The following is a 17429-nucleotide window of genomic DNA, read 5'->3' as shown; positions in this document are numbered from 1 at the left end:
CTCGCTGGAGCTGCCCCTTTTTGGAATACCTCCATTCCTGCGAACCATTTTCTGAAAATGCTTTGCCAAGTAAGCCATATCAGCATCCTCACCACTTGAGTTATTGTTGTCTTTCTTGAGGACCAGTTTCTTCTCCTTATTGGGCTTTCTTCTTTCATGATCCTTCTTTTTCATTATTTCATAAGTTTTCAGATTGCCAATGAGTTCATCAATGGTCAGCTTTTGTAGATCCTTTGTCTATGTGATAGCATTCACTTTGCTTTCCCAGGAACCAGGTAATACACTGAGCATTTTCCTGACAAGTTTATTCCTAGGAATGATCTCTCCGAGAGAGTGGAGCTCATTGATAATCAAGGTGAATCGAGTATGCATGTCCTGAATGGACTCTTCATCCTTCATTCTGAGGAGTTCATACTCAATGGTGAGCATATCAATCTTTGACTGCTTAACTTGAGTTGTCCCTTCGTGTGTTGTTTGGAGGGCTTCCTAGATCTCCTTGGCAGATTGGCAGGCAGAAATCCTGTTATATTCGTCTGGTCCAATACCGCAGACGAGAATATTTTTTGCTTAAAAGTTCTTCTCTATAGCCTTGTGGTCAGCATCGTTATGTTCCTTCCTTGTCTTGGGAACTGTCGCTGCTGGTTCGCCAGTGGTTTTCATAGGGATGAAGGGTCCATCGCATATAATATCTCAGAGCTCTGAATCTTCATCCATGATAAATTCATGCATCCTTGTCTTCTACCATCCGTAGTATTGGCCATTGAATTATGGTGGTCTGTAGGTAGATTGAACTTCTTCAAAGTTTGGCGGAGCAGCCATGAGGATCCTTTCTAGGTGTTAGCCTAATAGAAAGAACCTGCTCTGATACCAATTGATAGAATCTTAGGGTCTACCAAACTATATAAAGAATCGGATTCTCTATCAGTTCTCACAGAATACACACAAAGTGATAAGTAAATGACATAACAGAGTTGTACGCGAAAAACTCCCAGCTCACGGGATTAAAAGCCATGACCTACACTCGTAGGATTTTAACTTCACTAACAGAGCAACTTTTATATTACAACCTATTGTAACCTAGGAATTAAACTCTTAATCCCTCACTCACTTGTAATAACTCTATTACAAGCCTCTTTGCAATAACTCTATTACAAAGTTTACAACTCGACTAACTCTGGCCAACACACAAACACAAACTTTATAGTTTTACAATTGGTTTCCTACACAATGCTTCTAGCTAAGCTAAGTAGGATTTACAAGTAAATCACACTAACAAAGGTACAACACAACTAAGCATACATAATAATACAATGTTGGAAACCGGTCCTTCGTTATGTTGTTCTTGTTCTTGAAGCCTGGAAATCACTTGCAAGTCAGCAATACACTTGAGAGGAAACTTGATTAATTCTGGAATGTGCAAGTGTATTATTTTTCCTTTGCTTCATGTTAATATTGCACAAGTGATGTCACTTGGATGATGCAAGCAATATCCGGTACAAGGCATGTCCTAGAAGGTGGCTGTTGCACTAGTCATAATGTTGCGTGTGTGCAGAGGAACAGTTGCGAGCAGTTGACTGGTACAGTCAGCAAGGGAACTGATGTCCATCTGTTCCTCCTATCGTCTCTTTGACTCTGATTGTTGGAACTTGTGTCTGACTTGATACTTGTTGTTTTTGAGCACTTTAAGGATGTGTAGCAGGTTCCCCATCTGGTTCTAATCATTAAGTTTGTTAGATCATCAAAACATAAAACAATACGTAACCTATCATTGCTTTTTCCCTTTATTTTTTCCCATTTATGCTTTTAAAAATCGTGCTCTTTCTAAAAGAGTGGAACTGTTTCAGTAATTAATAAATTAAAGAAACAGTGCAATCTGAAATAATACCTGTTAAATAGTGGGAAGTTACAACAATGGCAATTAAAGTACAATCAATCTTTCGCTACTTTTTCTCTTCACAATCAATCTTTCACCATTGTCCTCTTCATATAACTCAGTACAAACTAAGATAACACATACATCCAATCCAACAAAGAAAAGATCAGAATATTGAACATGAAAGAGAAACCATTGTTCTATGGTTTGGGAGTTAAAGTTCAATCGTCCAACAAAAGAGGAGAGAACGTGATGATCAATATTAATAGAAATACAGTTCTTTCTATATCCATTAATGGCGAACAGGAGAGGAACTCAAACATATTTCTAGAGAACAAGAAGCTTCCCTAGCCTGTAAGCATGGAAAAGTATTGGAGCTTTCGCAGACGGAATTTAGAGAGCACGGTTTGACAAAAATGAGTTTGGAAAAACAGGTGCTTGGTTTTTGTTTTAGACTTTCTTATTGAAGTATTACTAGAGTTCTTGATCCTTTTGATGACACATACTGTTACTTCCGTGAAAAAATTAACAAAAATTGTAGTCTCTTTATTAAATTTATAGAAAATGAGTGGTGGACATTTCAAAATGGCATGAGATTTTTAAACGAGAGAAAGATGATGATTTTGGAATTTTACATAAAATTAGGAAGAGAAAATAGGGGATTCATCTATTGATTAAATGGTATTGATGGGAGGAGAAGAAAAGAAAAGAAATGCAAGGTAACGAAATTTTGTACAAAGAAAGAAAGGAAAAGGAAATAAGGAGAAAAAAAAAAAGAATAAAAAGAAAATAAGGAAAGAGAAAAAACGAAAGAGGAGGAGCAAAAAGTGTAAGGTAATTGATTCCATTTTTTTTTTATGGCTTTTGCAAATCTTGGAATTAAATTTTCCACTTCTTGTCTTCTTGTAATTTTATATTTCCTTTGAAGTATATGGAAAATTATAATCCTAAATTATCTTGCAAATCTTATGTTCATACGTAGTAGTCCTAAAAGAGGTGACTTGGCACCCGTCTCCCAATCACATTCACCAATTCTATTTGGTGATACATGATAGGGATGAGTTATACTCACACGTTCTTTTTAATTACAAGACCTTACTCTGCCAACTGGGGAACGTGACACTTGACCATGTCTATCGCGAGACAAAAGGTGTAGCAGACTCCCTGCAAAGTATGGCATGCTCTTAGCTCCTTCTGAAAGCCAACATACATCTTATGTCTCCCCCGAACTTTAGTATCTGTTCTCAATATAGATGTACCATTCAGACTCTATTATGGCTCGAATGGTTCTCCTTTGTACTAATAATATACTTTAGCTTTTAATATCAGTATTCTTTATTCGAAAAAAAAAAAATCTTTTTTGTGACATTTCGATTTCATGGTGGAATTCTAATTGCTTCATTTGAATTATTTTCCTTATTATCTCAATATGAACTGTATAATTGTTATCCTTCTTTTTGGCATTCTTTTACAACATCAGCGTTGTATATTTTCGAGCACAAAAGAATGATATTTAGGTAATGTATAAGATATTATTAGCGAGCTACAATCCAAAATTTGCATGTACTCATGTGAGAGAAAGCAATAGACTAACAAAGGAGTAAAGAGACTGAAAATACCAAAGCTTACTCAAATCTTTGAGATGCGGAAAGCAAGAGATAATAAATTAAAAAGACATATTCGGGGGTAGACAAAATTGAGCAAATGGTCTCTATGATACCTTATGCGTTACCGGCCCAAGGCTAAGCCTCTGGGCAGGGTGGGTATAGTTTGGTCAAACTCGAAATCTAAATTTTTTAGATTTTTAGTTTGGATTTTTGAATTACGGATTGGTGGATTTAATTTTTAAATTTTTTTGATTTCAGATTAGATATTGGATTTGGTACTTCGGATTTTTCCAAAAATTCGAAATTTTTATACTTTATACCAATCCACTATCTATATGCCAATAGCAATAAGTCCAATACCCTACTTATTAGATATTATCTCATATATTCAATATTAATTATTAATTTACTATCAGAATACTTTATATTTGGACATGGTTTTACTATTGCTATTTTTTATTGTCCGTATTAATGTCTCTGCCACATTTCGTTGATAATGATTTCATTACTTGAATACTTTATTTGGATGATTACTGTGAGAATGAGGAACGTTTTCGGCAATTAAACATAAGTACTTCATTGGACAATCATTTTTGTAAGAAGAAGAAACATCTCAACTTATAAGTTCAAAACAATAAATCCAAAATACCCAAATCGATTAATCCGAAACGGAACTTAAAAAATCCGATCCAATCGAAAATCTAAACCGATATTTTCATATCCAATCCGAACTGACCGAACGGCCACCCCTACCTCCGGGGAGACTACCTCGCTTGATTACAACAGCTAATTTAACGAATCTCTACTCTTTTAATTCTGTACATAAGAGAAGAAATTCATATAAATAATAAAAAGATAAAATATGGGAACCCAATGCAACTAGACATGGTCACCGCCAATGCAATTGTTTTTCTTCTTTAATGGAAGATGGCATGGCACTGAAAACGACCTTAGGCCCAGAAAATATATGCTTTAAGTTTCAGTAGGGAAACTATCCACAACCAGACAAAGTAGACAACAGTTTGCAAAAATGATATTACGCCGTTATAAACCTCTGGAATGGTCCCCATCAATCATTTTTGTCCCAGTGGCATTGACAGTCCCTAACTTCTTTTTCATATTCAAATTTAATTGGCCTAATGGCCTTTCCAAGTGTTAAAATCTCTTGCCATATATAGAAGTATTATTTAAAAATTGAATCTTGATGGATTAGTTAGTAATTCCACCAAATGCTGACAGATCATCCATCAAGTGGACATGAGTCCACCCTGTTTTCTTATTTTCTGTATGTATGAAAAGGTGAGATGGAGTTGCTGTAAGGTTGATTTTTGTTCTACTTTCTCCAGCTTGTTTTGAGACCCTTTTTGAGTTGTTGCCAACCATATCATTCCTTTTTCTTTAATTCTCTGAATCTGTTTATTTAGCTCAACTTACAAGTATCATTTCTTGCTTCTTCCTTTGAGCTCTTACTTCATCAATCATCTTCATCCATGGCTACTGAGACTGTGTCATCAGATCATCCTGAGGTATTCAGTGAATCTCTCTTCCTTTTATTAAATTTTCCATATGAATATATTCTTTCTGCTCTGTCATGTTATTTGATAAATACATTGATTAAAGCTTTGTGACACTTCTGATGTTATTCCCTTTTTCCTTTTTAGCCCTCTGTGTTTGTTATGTGTTTGGTTGTATTAGAGAGAATCAAACTGTAGACATCATAAAAGGTAGTCATAGGAAGTGAAAGAAAGGAACAGAGAGGGGACTGTTTTTACTTTTTCACCAGTGACATATTAATTAACAGAAGCTGATGTGTCAAAGAAAAATGAGAAATCTTACTTGGTAAGGATAGAAACTTATACCAAGCATACCTAGCAAGTGAATTTAATCCATCCTAAAGCAGAAAATTGAATTCCTCAATGAAAATAATGAAACTGCCATCTGTATCGTAACAGAATTAAATAAAAATGATGTCTAAATAGTTTTGATGAGATGGCACCAAGGATTTGGCCTAGCGGCAATGAAGTGAGTGAAAATTATGGGAAGAGCAGGGTTTACATCCTAGCAAACATAGACGAAGCTAGGTAATTTTTCTCCATCTGTCTAAATTTTGGTGGGTATAGTTAGTTACTCGATACTTGTGCCGGCGAAAGAAAATAGGTACCAGTTAGAATAGTTGAGGTGTAGATTTGATTTGCTTTCTCTTTTTTGACGTAGGAGCACACTGATAAAATGGGAGTTCAAATAAGAGGATGGAGTATCTTTTCCTACTGTGCTTTCTGTGAGTGACAATCTTAATTATGACTTACTAGGAAATAGCCTATCCCTTTAAACTGCTCTTTTCCTTTTCCGATAGCTTTATGTGTGATCAAATCTTGTTCCACACTACTAACGCACAAAAGAACAAGCTGCCCTACTTTTAAAGTGAAAGCCTTGTGTGCTTGAACTTTCTCATCTTTTTACCTTCTTTTTCTCTTGTAGTCTGTTGATTCAAATTTTTAAAAGATTGCTACTTTTCTTGGTTGGTACTTCTGTTCTACTTTAATTCTTGCTATCATGCTTACTACAGCAAGTTGAGAAGGAAGTGCATGAAGAGGTAAAGACAATGGAGGAAAAGAATAATGAAGTGAAACCTAAAGAGGACTGTCCAATTCCAGTGGTGTCTGAATCAGTAGAAAAGATACATACAGAGAGTGAATCTCCTGCCAATGAAGAGATAAAGAAGAGTGATGAGGAAGAGAAACCGAAAGCAGAAGAACCAGCACAAACTGTTATCGAAGAAATAAAAAAGAAAGCTGATGAGGATGAGAAGCCTACAACAGAAGAGGTAAAGAAAACCGATGATGCCGAGACGCCTAAAGCCGAACAACAACCAGCAGCAACCACTGCTACTGAAGAAGTTAACAAGCATGTTGTAGTACTAAACAAAGAGTCCGCCCCTGAACCGGAAGCTGAGAGTGTTCCAGAAGAAGCAGGTGATGTTGTCAAAGGTGAATTAGAATCTGAAAAGGTTGAAATTCCACAGAAAGAATCTGAGAAAGAGCTGCAGGACAAGCCAACGATAGAATCAGTTGAGGCTGATGAGGACAAGAAGGAACAAGTAGAAGAATTACAGGCCAATGAACCAGTGAAAGCCGTGGCAAAAGAAGAAGAAGTTTCAGAAGCAGACCAAAATAAGGAAACAATTTTAGAACCAGTTGCTAATGTACAGGACAAACTGGCTGAACAACCAGAAGTTACCGAGAAGATTGAGCAAGAACCTGCTGAGACTAAGTCTGAAGATACAGAGGCTGTAATACCAAAAGAGGAAGAGACTGAAGCACCACTGAAGGAGGAGGTGGAAAAGGTTGAAGAGAATGATATAAAAGATGTGAAAGCTAATCAAGAAGATGAGAAGAAAAGTGTTGTAACTGAAGCGAAGGAAGTTGAAACATCAGAACTTACTGAAAAAGCCCCAGAAGTTAAGATTGCTTCCAGAGGCACTGAACTAATTGCTGAGAATGGAAACAACGAGGAAGAGAATAATGTTACCACAGAAGTCACTGAAGCTACTGAAGTTGAGAAGAAAGTGGATGAGGCCACTGCTACTGTTACTGAAAAATCAGTTGAAGAGCCTCAGAAGCCTGAGACAGAAACAAAAGTAGAAGAAGAAACTGCCGGAGAAGTTGAACCAAAGTTGGAACAAGAGGTAAAAATAGATGCGGCTAAGGATGGTGAAGAAAGGAAAACTTTGGAAGAAGCTTTTAAAGAAGAAATTCCAGCCAAAACAAAGCAATCAAACAACCTTATTTCCAAGATGAAGCAGTCTCTTGTGAAGGCTAAGAAAGCAATCATAGGGAAGTCTCCAAGCTCCAAATCTGAAACAAAAAATGAAGTCACAGCCAAATAAAACACATCAGCAGCAGTGAAACTAAGAAAAAACAGTACAGTGATAATAATTTGTGAGTAACTTTATTTGTTGTGTGATTTTTCATTCTTGTTTTTGTCATCAGGGGTCCTGCTATATTTCCATTTTACCCTTTTGTTTGCTGCAAGTTTTAGTTATTATCCTAGGTATACCATAGTTGTGCTTTTATTAGTCCTGCAAACTAGAAAGGGTGGTTTTCTTGATTTCTTCATATTTGATCTCTGCATTCGATTTGTGTGATTGTGGAAGAACTTATTCAATTAATTGGTTGGTGATGTACATAAAGAACTGTCACATTAATGAATATTAGTTTTGTTATTATTTGTCATTATTATTGTTTTATGGTTTTGTGGGCATCTTGATGTTTTGATGTTGTTTTGGATCCGATAAATACAACATATTGGTTTGATGTATGAGTAAAGGAAAGTGAGTGAAAAAAGAAAAGCAATTCAAGTGAAAGTATGAAACCTTATTTTTTTTTCTTTATGCTCAATCCCTTCCATCTTAACCAAACGATGCTAAAAGTCCACCTGTATGTACTGTAATAGTTGAATGAGAAAATGTGTGCCACCCCATAATCACAGGCCACACAGTAAGTCTAACCATCTGCTGTATAGCATGAGGATAGTGAGTGCAGCCAAAAAGTGTAACTTAAACTCTACATATATAGTTAAACAATTCTTTCAAATAATATCTATTGACAAATTTCAGTGGATATGGTGATACTCTGTACCCATTTACTTAAATTCTGGATTTATCTCTAAACCCAACGATGGTGCTAGATTAACGTCTCCCCTTTCCTCATTAAGCATTAAGAAAAACGATTGCTTTTCACTCCATTAAGTTATCCATTCTAGAGAGAGTTTTTGTTTTTTTTGGGGAGCACTTTCTTGAAAACAAAACATAGGCAAAGAGGATCTATCATATGAAAATAGAAGAGGGAGTGATGACACGTGTCTCCACCTTAATACAAGTTCAGTTGTCTCGGCAATGAAGACACATAAACAGTATTGCTTCTCTAAACTTTCCTCCAAATATTAGTGACTATGACCAGTAAACCTTGTACCTCATATTCAATATCCAGTACTTTCAGATTATCATATTTACAGTGAAGAATACAAGAAATGTAAAAGATAGGCAAAACTAATCAGCTTGCTTTTTTATAAAAGCTTTCTTCATCTTTGTAAACCATAAGGCAGCAAAAGGCACTTCCCTAAAAATGGGAGAAGGTTTCATAAAACTCTTTAGTGGAAAAACAACAGTAAAAAGGATAACTTATCAGCTGATAGACTGAAACATTAGTAAATGAAAGCAAAACAAGTAAGCAGAAGTTTATTGGAACCTGCTCGAGCTTTTATTACATTAAAAAAAACTAGTTTATATATGTCTAATACACTTGAAAGGCCAGGAGCTCTCACGCTATCTCGGATATACATTTGAAGGATAAACAATAGGATTGCTAAGTGTACTGTGGAGCTACATCCCCACTGTGGTTACAGAAATTAGCTTTTATGGAACTCTTAATACTACCTTCTATTAAGAATTGTCAGAAATTCGCTTTGGTTGGAAGTAAAAACGGGCTTCCTTCTTTTTCCGCAATATGAAAGTGAATCTGCGATCAACATTAAGTTGCGGGTACTAATTGGAACCTGTATAAACAATAGGATTGCTAAGTGAAGCACTTGCTGTCATTCTCCTGGTTATACATGCACATATAACGTCATTTTTACGTCTTAGCATCATTAATGAAGTTATTTTTCACCACATTGGAGTCGGTAGATCACCAGGAATGAGACTGGTCATTACTCATACAAAACCACCACGTTTATTTCAAAGCACATCTGTTTGGTTGGTCAAGTTATTAGCTGCACTGTTATTAAAACCACAGAGCTGGTCATTCTTCTGCAACAAAGCTGATTTTCCAAGACCCTCATTTGTTGCTTGTACCTGACATTTAAGGGACGGAAAACCTTTAAGCTCGTCCAGAATTGATGTAACTTTAAGTGTACGAGGAAAAATTTAGTCTTCCACGAATTAAAAGCAAAGATACACAAGGCTACAAACATTTGGTCTGGATGACTGCAAGCAAATATAATGTCTAGGGTGAATTTACTGTAGACCGATGATAAACAAGGAGCTTCAGACGGTCCTAGAAAACTGGCCTTTCACTGGGGAAGGAAATGATGCCACATTCTCAAGGAAAAGAAATTCTCATATTGAACACCAGATGAAATTCAAAATTTATCAACTCAAATGGAAACTGCAGTCAATCTGATACTCTCCAGCCGTTGGCCTAGGTTCATCAACTACATTCCAAACTACTTTCCTTAACTGGGAAGATTCAACAAGCTAACACCTCAGAAGAAAGCTATATGAAAATTAATGGTCCCTTATCAAGTAACAAAAATGTTATAGCAGCTTAAATAACTTGAACTTCAATCCAAGTTTTTAAGAGGTATTCTGTTTGAAGAACTGAAAAGGATTTCACATCCAGTACTTAGAGGTTTTCCAGCTGGAATTACATGAAGAGTAGCCATAATACAAAGTTCAGCTTCTCTTGTTTGCAAAGATTCAAAAAGAAAAGAATCAAATTGCTTGGTAATTTACCATAGATCGCTAGCCAATCTAGAGTTTGATAGTGCAAAACTAAAGGAAACTTTCCTCCCAGAGATACTTCTCAATGATAGCATTTTTTTTTGGTACATCACTTCTCTCTCTTTCAAGCTTCCATATCATTGATTTGTGAGAGGGGGGAAGGACAACAAAAAGACAAGAAGATGATAATCTCAGCTATCAAAATCAATCATATTTTTCAAAGGTAACAAGGTCATGAAGTTATTAGCAGACTAGTTGATTTCTTTTTCAAATCAGAAGTTGTAAAGCCTAGGACTGATGTGCATAGAAAAGTTCTGCAACATTTAAGGTCCCCTTTACATTTTAGCAATTATTAGTTCATTTTACACAATGATTATCAAAAAGAACTTTCCACATTTTGCTCCGAATAACTTCAAACCAGTCTATTTACCTCCATACAAGTCAACGCATAATTGTCCACCTTATACTTCTCTTTTTCATGTTAGATAACAAGCTTTCTCATGCAAAAACATACGAAAGAAAATACAGCTTTAAGTTGCATTACATATTGCCTCAGTTAATTCTAACATCGGTTAGTTTACTTTCACTCGAACACAAAGAAGTACAAGAAAATTATGCTCAACATTACGCCAATGATAGTGGATCCTACACATCCACTAGCGGTCTATAAACACAAACCTCAATCTAGATAGTCGTATGTGTCCATGTCCATAGATTCAAAATCATGCCTACATTAGAGGAGACTGTAGTTTGTGGTCACTCACTTTTATGTTCAAGGAAACAATTTTACATCACTAGAGTTCTTCTCTGTTTTTTCTCCGAAAATCTAAAGGGTTTTAATTTCTGTTTCACACACCAACACTATTTAGTTAGTTTCTTATTGTTCTTAAGGTGTGCTTCGCTAAACCACATGATGAGTTTTATCGCATGGTAGTTAAAAACATGCAAATCGACACATACTGATCTGAATCTTTTTTGGAAACTGTCTTATTGAATAAGCTTACAAGGGATCTGTTTCCCAGCTCAATACATAAACTATAGCAGCATACAATGTAGATTGAACTTTCTAATTGACTATAAAAGATCGAACACAATGAGTTCTTGACGAAAACACACACCTGATTTGAAGTTTGATTGATTTAGCAGCTCGGTTAAGCATTATTCATTATATGTGAGTTCTTAGTGCGTCCTTGGTTTTGGGGGTCCAAAGTTGAAGTACTCCATATGTCTGTATGAACTCCTGCACTTGTGACATTTAAACCCACCGCTGGATTTTTGATGGTTGCTCTGCCAAAGGAACCAAAGGTGCAGGTGGTACCGACACTGGAAGTCCTTGACCAGGATGCCTAAAAGAGTGAAGGTTAGATCCAGCAACTCCTGGAAAAGTAGCGGAGCCAGAAACTGGTGGGGAGCAAAGATGTGCGCCTTGCATAGTGGGTATTGGATAAATAGAGCAGCCAGGGGATCCACCATTCATCTCAAGTGTACCCATCCCAAAACCCATTCCCGTCCCTAAACCCATCGGAGAAAATTGTGGCATATAGGCGGCAGACATGTGTTGCATTCCTGCAGGAAACATCATTGGTGGCGCATACAACCCAGCTCCCATAGACATTATCTGAAATAAATCAGAACATGACAGCAATCAACTATAGTCACGACATAACAGACAGAAAAAGAAATTCACTCATGTTTACTATTTATAAAGGTGTAACCAAAGTAGCATCAAGGTGAAGCAGGGTTACTTGCAAGACTTGCAGATTACAAAACGACAACAACTACTACTAGTACTATGCCTCTGTCCCGAACAAGTTGGGGTCGGCAAAATAAAAATGAATGCAAATAAGGCAAACCAAACCACAAGCTATAAGGTTAAGGGAGTTGAACTGTATTAGCTCGATAATCGTCACACATCATACTGCTTATTCACTATTGCAAGTCTTAAAAGGTGAATTTGAACATGAAGACAGCTTTTGCCATATTGTATTTCTTCCAAAACAAAAACTGTGTGTTGCTGAAATTTATGACTATGTACATAGTACTAGAGAAATTGATGCATTTTCTTTTCAATGCAGAAAATCCCCAAACCATCCCCCTCACACTAGCATTGATGAAGAAGTAAGTAAATGGAAAGACAGATAAATCCAAGAGACTAGATAAAGGAAAAAAATAATGCATAAACACAAGAGAAACTTCATCTAACCTGTACTTGAACTTGAAGTGTCTTCAAGTATTCAATAGCATCATCGAGCATTGAGGCTTTATCCACCTAGCAATCGAGGGTGGAAACCATTAAAACATACAACTGAAAAAGAGACACTACAGAAAAGAAAGTATGCATATAGGCAGTTCAGAGAAATCTTGTTACCGATCACTCAACTTATCAGAGAGATAACTCACCTTATTGCAGTTTGGTATGAGATCCTGTAATGCACGCATCTTCTCATTAATCCTATCCCTTCGCCTCTGTTTGCAATGAAGATGAATTAGACTGCATTATCTGAATTATCTCAACAACAAAAATATCTAGAATTGGAAGATGCAAGTAGCACTAGATTATGTTGTAATCATTTCTAAGATTGTTATTTCACCCGCTCAGATAGATTATGCACTTCTGCAGCTCGGCTTCTCTTTGAACCTGCACCTCCTCGAGCAGGATCAGCGGTTTTGATACCAACAGATTCTTCTTCAACATCCTGAACAAAAGATTGTTTCCTTGTCATGAATGATCAGAAAAATATTATTTTCTTGTCATGTTGACAAAGAAGCAACAGACAACAAAAAGGTTCTGAAAATAATGGCTTTCAGAAATCAACTTACTTCACTTTGGAATTAAGACTCCTCATTGTCACGATTTTTCCTCTTCAAACTACGAGGATGATCACTTGATGCTCTCTCTGTGCTACTGCCAGAGCATACAGATGAACACACAACTACAGGTTCAACATTTCTCTCACCATCAGGAAATTCCTTGATTGCATTTGCACCAGTAAATTGATCACGAGACATGTCATTATTACTTGGACCATCTCCGCATAAATTATCAGACTGTTGAATGGGACATGACCTCTCGTGAAGGCAGACAGATCCTTTTGACTCGACTTTGGAAGATGCCATATAAGGTGGAGAATGGACGTCATTTTCCTTTTCTGAACTGAAGTATGATTCAAATGGTACCTCACTAACACGATTTCTGCTACTTCCCACATTCTCTCTCTCTATATTTCCCCTTGCCCCTATGGTAGACGAGCCTGAAACAGCTGAACCCCCAGTAATAGGTCTTGAGAAATGCGCGAAGTTCAACAAACTGGAGCTATTTCCAGGTATGTTTTGCTTTTGCATCTTCATGCTTTTGATAACACCAGCTGAAGCTTGACTTGAATTTGAATATCCAAAAGCGGAAACTGGCATATTGCAGCTAGTATTACTGCTAATAATATCTGAGACTCGTGATCCTAGGGGCAGAATTGGTGCAGAAGATTTCTTAGGTGCCCCTGAACATAACAGGTTATATCCAGAAGGAGAGAGCTTTGATGCATTTCCTTGTTCTAAGTTCGCAATGTTATGAATGGGAACACTATGTGAATCCCCACTCATCTGATTAGAAATACCTCTCTTATCCATTGATGCAAATCCTCTCCTACCAGATGGTTCATTGACCGTCAGACCGGATATTTCAGGTAACAGTGGAGAGTGATAATTTTGTTGCGGGCTATCATCTGCAGAATAACTCAACCAAGGCACCACTTCATCCTCTTCAGTCAAATCCATTTCATCATTGGGCACAAATAATGGCATATTATCCAACATAGAGTCCATTAAACAAAATTTTCCGATCTTTGTGGTTGAGGAATTCCCTGTGAACTTGTCTTTAACTCTCAGGGAGCTTGATGGAAGATTATTAAAAGTGGGGCTCTTCTTAGCTCTGCTGGACTGACTTTGCATCACAATTTGACCATTTTCCCATACTAGCTCTACCAATTCATCCTCAAGACTGCATAAACACCAAAAAATTTTTTTAAGTATACTAACAATCAACCAGCTAACAATCAATAAGCTAGTTCCAATCACAAAAGGCCATTAAAAGAAATGCATCATAAAACTTGTACTCACCAAAAGACTTACAACAACAACTACTACAGTACGTCTCAATCCTAAACTAGATGATTACTCACAAAGAGTGGTGTAGCCACCCTATGCCAAGGGTGGTCAAGCTCACACCCTTCGCGGAAAAATTATATTGTGTATATAAGTTAAATACTACTCTCTCTGTTTCAAATTAGATGAGGTACTTTCCTTTTTAGTCCGTTCCAAAAAGAATGATATATTTCTATAATTGGAAATAATTCAACTTTAAACTTTTCATTTTACCCATTTTATCCTTAATGAGAAGTTTTTATAATCACATAAATATCATGACCCCACAAAGCTTTTACCCCTTAAGCTTTTAAGACCATAAGTTTCAAAAGTCTCCCTCTTTTCTCTTAAACTACGTGTCGAGTCAAACTACATCATCTAAATTGAAACGGAGGGAGTACTTTATATGGTTATATATTTTATTTGAACACCCTTAACACAGTTGAGTGAGGCAGTCCAACAGTTCAGAATGTTCAAAGTGACGTGTTGTTCAGGGATTCAAAGTTATGCCCATGTTATTTGCCAAAAATAAATGGAAACCATCATGTGTGGTATATTTGATTCTTTTTTAATCTAAAATATTTCTAATAAAATAACTCTTAAAATTTAAAACTTGTGTAAAAAAAACAACTTATCTTAAAAGTAATATTTTTAACTAAAAGTTATTTCTTAATAAATTTTATAATTTAAAAGTCAGCTCTACAAAAAATAATTCAACAAAAGCTCTCTACAATCTACAAATCCTCTCGACTCTCTCTTTCCTTTGGTTTTATGTTTACTTTTATTAGTAGAATTTCTAATGTTGTCTTTTTGTTATCTTAATTTTGATTTATAAAATTAAAGTTCTATTAATTTTTTTATACTTTAGCTAAATATTGCATAGTTTGATCTAAACATTTTGGTACAGCATCATGGAACAAAAAAAAAAAATATTGACTTTTTTAAAGTATAAACACCCTTGACGAATTCCTGGCTATGCCACTTCTAACAAAGAGACTCACAAAAAAAAAAAAAAAAATGGTACTTGAACTTACCAAGAGGACAGATCAGTTGTCGATGACCTTTTCTCCTGGCCAGATTCAAGCTTCCCTCTAGCCATTCTCAAGAACTCAGAGAGAGGCATGATGAAGAAGTGCAACAACTGTTACTCACAATTGCTCAAAGTTTGGGCATTCAAGAATTACTGGGAAACCTCCACAGTTATCCTGCATTTATTTTCAACAAATATCAGAAGTTCAGAGAGCCATTGTCAAGCATAACTCTGAAAACTGAAAACCAAAATTGTCTAATAAACTAATGTCTTAATCAGTAAAATAGTATAAGACCCATAACTGCAGTAAGTATATATTAATGCATAATCAGTCAAAACATATTTGTTTAATGGTGTCAACTAAGATACTTTTTAGAAATAATAAAAGCAACCTAATCAAGTTTATTTTTAAAAGTTTAAAAGTTCAATATTTTTAAATTAAGTTTCAATGATTAGAGGATAAATCCCAACAAGATTTTCTAAATTAATCAACAACCCCAACAAAGTATTAAAAAAAAGCAACTAAAACTCACTTCTTCATTTACACCAAAATCAACCCTCAACTTCAGTTCAAAAGCTTCAAATTCACTTCAGTAGCTACACCTCCTTAAAAATGTAAACTTTCTGCAAGCAAATCCCAATATTCAACCATCAAGATTTGATAGTATTCCACATGGGGTACATAGCTTTCTAAAAAAGGTACAAGCCTTCACAACCACCAAGTTGAGTTTTTGAGCTCCAAGAAAAGCAACTGTACTTCTCAAAAATATATATATAGAGAGAGAGTAATGAGCACAAGCAAGAGAAAGTTGAAAGAAAGAGGATTATAGGGGCGTGGTAGATGACGGCAAGAGGCTTATTTAGGAATTTGGAGGAGGCGGAGGGAAGAAGACACTCACAGCTGAATGGAGCTTTCGCTCTCAAAGCAGTGTCTTTCATCCCACTCCTCTAGCATGTAACGTAACCATACTTAAAAAAGAGAAAGAAACCCTTAACTACAGTTTATTATCCAATTTAGCATTATATTTTTTATGAATTGACAGTGTGTAAATATATAAACTCTAGCATTGTTGGAAGTTGGTTAATTTTGATTTTAATGATTAACTGACAGATATATTAGGTTGATCGAAGGATCTGGTGAAGGACATTGTCCTGCTAGGTTGGTCTTGTAAAGGGGTAACAGTTAATCCTATCGGAAATAGAAACGAATTTGCACGATATATCATTTTATATCGTGATAAATGACCCAAATAATAGAGAATATTAGTTTAGAGACCAAGTTTACGAGGAAGTAAAATAATAATTGGAGTCTTCTTAAGGAAAGAAATATATTTTTTCTTATACTTCCTTTATCTAAGGTTAGGAGATCTTTAAGGGATATATTTTGTACGAAATTGGTAAAAATTAAATAGGTTTCTTATTGGAAAAGAATTATAATTGTGTATACGAGTAGAACCGAGCTCGATGCTCGATCGAGCATCTGGAACGATAGACCACTCGATATCGAAGTTCGAAGTTCAACAAGACCATCAGATTTTTCCTCCAGTTTATCGAAGGCACGACCGACCCCGCTTCTAATGACCTCGAAGAAAAGCTTTGCCAACTCACACGACAAGTTTCCGTGATTCTTGCCATTGGCCAATCATTATGCCGGAAATTACGGGATTAAGTCAAAAATGGAGCCAACGGTCTACATAATTTTTTATAAAATAATGTCTTAAAGGTTTCATCTCCCTGTATATATAAAGAGAATGGAGTAATTCATTGGACACATTGTAACATACTTAAAAGAACAACATACTATTTTTCCTACCTTTGTTCATATTATTCTGGTTTCAACAATATTACATATAAATTAGAAGGAAGTTTACCTTACGAGGCTTAAGTTGTTCAATCACATGGTTTGCATTTATATTTCTACTTATTCTTGCATATTAAATCTGATTTCTCACTTTGTATCGAATTAGATCACATATCTTTAAAACCGCGTATAAATTCAATTGTTATCCGATTTTTCCGGTAAACAGTTTGGCGCCCACCGTGGGACTAAGGATAATAGTGGTTATTTGATACAAATCTTCATAACACACACTATTTTACACTTTCTCTTTGAAGTATCTTTGATCTCAGGCCAAAAATAACACTCTCAATTGGCACCTCTACATATCGACAACGAGGCTGGTCATCAAGGTGAGAATAACAACATGGCGCCCGCTAATGCGGGGTCACCCACTAATGCGGGGCCACCCACTAATGTCGGTGGGATTCAGACTGCAGATCCGA

The 17429-nt window shown here is 36.0% G+C and overlaps 1 protein-coding gene and 1 pseudogene across 2 annotated transcripts; one reads left to right on the top strand and one right to left on the bottom strand.

The window, feature by feature from the left end:
* Positions 1-4683: 4683 nt before the first annotated feature.
* Positions 4684-7712, top strand: LOC104108693 (uncharacterized). 2 transcript variants are annotated; one of them, XM_009617792.4, is made up of 3 exons: positions 4807-5006; positions 5695-5758; positions 6047-7712. In XM_009617792.4, the coding sequence occupies exon 3, from the start codon at positions 6083-6085 to the stop codon at positions 7364-7366; it is 1284 nt and encodes a 427-aa protein (XP_009616087.1). In that variant the 5' UTR covers positions 4807-5006; positions 5695-5758; positions 6047-6082; the 3' UTR covers positions 7367-7712. The 2 variants fall into 2 exon arrangements, with proteins under 2 accessions (XP_033515185.1, XP_009616087.1); XM_033659294.2 differs by lacking the exon at positions 5695-5758 and having other exon boundaries at positions 4684-5006.
* Positions 7713-8715: 1003 nt separating this feature from the next.
* LOC104108692 (transcription factor PIF3-like) lies at positions 8716-16161 on the bottom strand (annotated as a pseudogene).
* Between the last annotated feature and the right edge of the window lie 1268 nt (positions 16162-17429).

The sequence above is a fragment of the Nicotiana tomentosiformis genome, chromosome 11 (assembly GCF_000390325.3).
Source record: "Nicotiana tomentosiformis chromosome 11, ASM39032v3, whole genome shotgun sequence".
Taxonomy (NCBI): domain Eukaryota; kingdom Viridiplantae; phylum Streptophyta; class Magnoliopsida; order Solanales; family Solanaceae; genus Nicotiana; species Nicotiana tomentosiformis.
Note: the sequence above shows the minus strand (reverse complement) of the source record. Positions and strands in the feature narration are given on the sequence as shown.

What these genes read in the sequence shown, in the direction of transcription:
- LOC104108693 (XM_033659294.2), top strand. Translation starts at nt 4,971, where the DNA reads ATGGCTACTGAGACTGTGTCATCAGATCATCCTGAG. An exon ending in TGTCATCAGATCATCCTGAG is followed by an intron (nt 5,007 to 6,046) that starts GTATTCAGTGAA and finishes TGCTTACTACAG; the next exon opens with CAAGTTGAGAAGGAAGTGCA.